A 2,259-nucleotide genomic window follows, 5' to 3' on the forward strand; every position below is an offset into this window, starting at 1 on the left:
TAAATAAAGATGAAAAATATTCAGCGGGGATAGACCATGGTTCGAACACTGGAATATAGATTTGTATCTTGTCGTTCTAATGACTGAGCTAGCTGATCAACTGAACTGTCTTGGCCCGACTGAGCTACATGTGCAGTTGTATCTAATAACGAACTTAGGAAGATGTTACTTTGTATACGAAAAATGGAGTGCAGTGGACAGGGATCATTAAGATAAGTAATTTATTATCTTTAGACGAGTTAATTACGTTCGCAAGTTCGGTCGTAAAAGGGAGTTGCCTGGGATTGTCGTTAGATGAGTCTATTTATTTACACAGGTTTGGTCGCAAAAGAACGACATCGGGGTTATTACTACTAGGAGGACTGTCCGGTTTGGTTGTGGCAGCTGCAGAGATTAGTGGTAACTACACATTATTTATAACAACATTTAACACGAAGTCTGGTCATTGTGATGTCACATTGAAAACAAGTGACATAGTAGACATTGCGTCAAGTCAGTGAGATGATGTCACATTGGAAAGTGTTGACGTCACAGACCTGGAGATCAGATAAAAAAAAATCGAAAACATTCTTGGCAATGATATGAAAAGGATATCTTTTTCGTTTAAAATTCATATGATATTTCCTCTGAGTTCGGCAGAGCCTCATTGTCTTTTGTCATCTATCCGGTATCCAAGTGTCTATCAATTCATTAAAGGCGAAACACACAATGACAAGAAAGAAATCAAATAGGAAAAACAAAACCAAAAGAAAATCATATAACCGCTGTTGTTGTTTGCAGACCTGGATATAAAAGACCAACTGATCAATGGATTTGCGTTGGCGGCTAAGCTATGTGTTGCATCAGGTTGGGCCTCCCTTATGTTACTGACTACAGAAACCTACCCCACTGTTGTAAGGTTAGTAGTTCCATCACAATTTCTATTCTTCACGGCCATTTAAAGGCAAGATAAGGATCTCTTTACCACTGTCAAAACCTGTAACTATGAAATGGAACCATTCAATGTGATAAATAAAAACTTTTTTTTCTTCTATTCAATATTATTTATGCTTCGCTTGCATGTCCGTTCTTTTGATATTTACAGAAAAACCTACTACAGAGATCACATGTATTAAGAGACATGTGTTAAGAAACCACTTATAAAACTCCCCACTACAGTTATTTTAATGTTGTTTTAATGTTTTTCAATTTCAACAAATTTTATTGAAAATCACGACTTAAAGCCTATTTTAAGTTTTCTCCGTACAATACATTTTTTTCAAACAATATCCGGTAATTGATAGAAACGAAAATGATGTGATGAAGATAAAGTTTATCTAATATTTAAACATTTTACTTCATATGCTTTTTGTAATTTGATAATAAATTGTGTTATGATTTAAAAACTTAATACATGCTGCTTTATACAAATACAGCTGAGGAATAAGTGCCGAATCAACCCCTGAGTTTCTGACATTTTCATGTTTACGAAACATGTAATAAGATACCACATGAATGAACGGGAAGGCACTGCATATCTTCTTAATATTGATTTTGATAGGCTACAGTTTTCTTTTGTTTTAGGAACATCGGATTTGGACTTCATAATTCTATTTCACGTGTGGGAGCAATGATTGCACCAAAGATTGTTTATCTGGTAAGATAAATTTCTTTCCTAATCACTGTTCCCATTTTCACATTTTCCATAAAAAGATTAGACATTACCTATTATTCAGAATTGTTTTTTCATTACATAAATAATATATACAATCCAGGAATATATTCCATTAAAAAGTTTTTAAACAACCTTTTTCATCAAGGAATATTGTTTGTAATGAAAGTCTGTTTGATTATCAGAAAACGAAAGCAGTTTCATTGCAAGGACAGTAAAAATAAACTAAATCAGAAGGATTATTGAATGGACCTGCATATGAGTAGATATAAAAAGGCGTTAGAAAAAAACCTTTAACACATATTAAGAAAGCCATACCGTTGTCTAAGGACATATGTGTGTATTAAAGAACATTATCAGACAATGCTAAAGGACTAGGGGCGTTAAGGGTCATTATCGGCCTCGTCGGTGATTTAGAATTAGTTTTATATTCGTAATCTGGAATAAATGAAATACGTAAATATGAAATTTCAAGTGCATTCGACAACTGGCTTAGGAGAAAGGGCATTACAAAGAGATACATAAACCCGCATTTTCATAATAAAATGAGCGAATAACGTCTGTTGTGCGCTATTTGGTTGAAAATTTGCCATTTCGAAGGAAATTAA

General features: G+C 33.8%; 1 protein-coding gene across 1 annotated transcript; it reads left to right on the forward strand.

Annotated features, from left to right (window-relative positions):
* Positions 1-316: 316 nt before the first annotated feature.
* Positions 317-1,636, forward strand: LOC110444225 (solute carrier family 22 member 15-like; the record flags this gene model as incomplete). Its single annotated transcript, XM_021488623.1, has 3 exons — positions 317-399; positions 781-898; positions 1,564-1,636. Coding segments are annotated over 3 exons (274 nt in total), but the record flags the coding sequence as incomplete, so codon positions are not given.
* Between the last annotated feature and the right edge of the window lie 623 nt (positions 1,637-2,259).

The sequence above is a fragment of the Mizuhopecten yessoensis genome, unplaced genomic scaffold (genome assembly GCF_002113885.1).
Source record: "Mizuhopecten yessoensis strain PY_sf001 unplaced genomic scaffold, ASM211388v2 hete_36067624, whole genome shotgun sequence".
Taxonomy (NCBI): domain Eukaryota; kingdom Metazoa; phylum Mollusca; class Bivalvia; order Pectinida; family Pectinidae; genus Mizuhopecten; species Mizuhopecten yessoensis.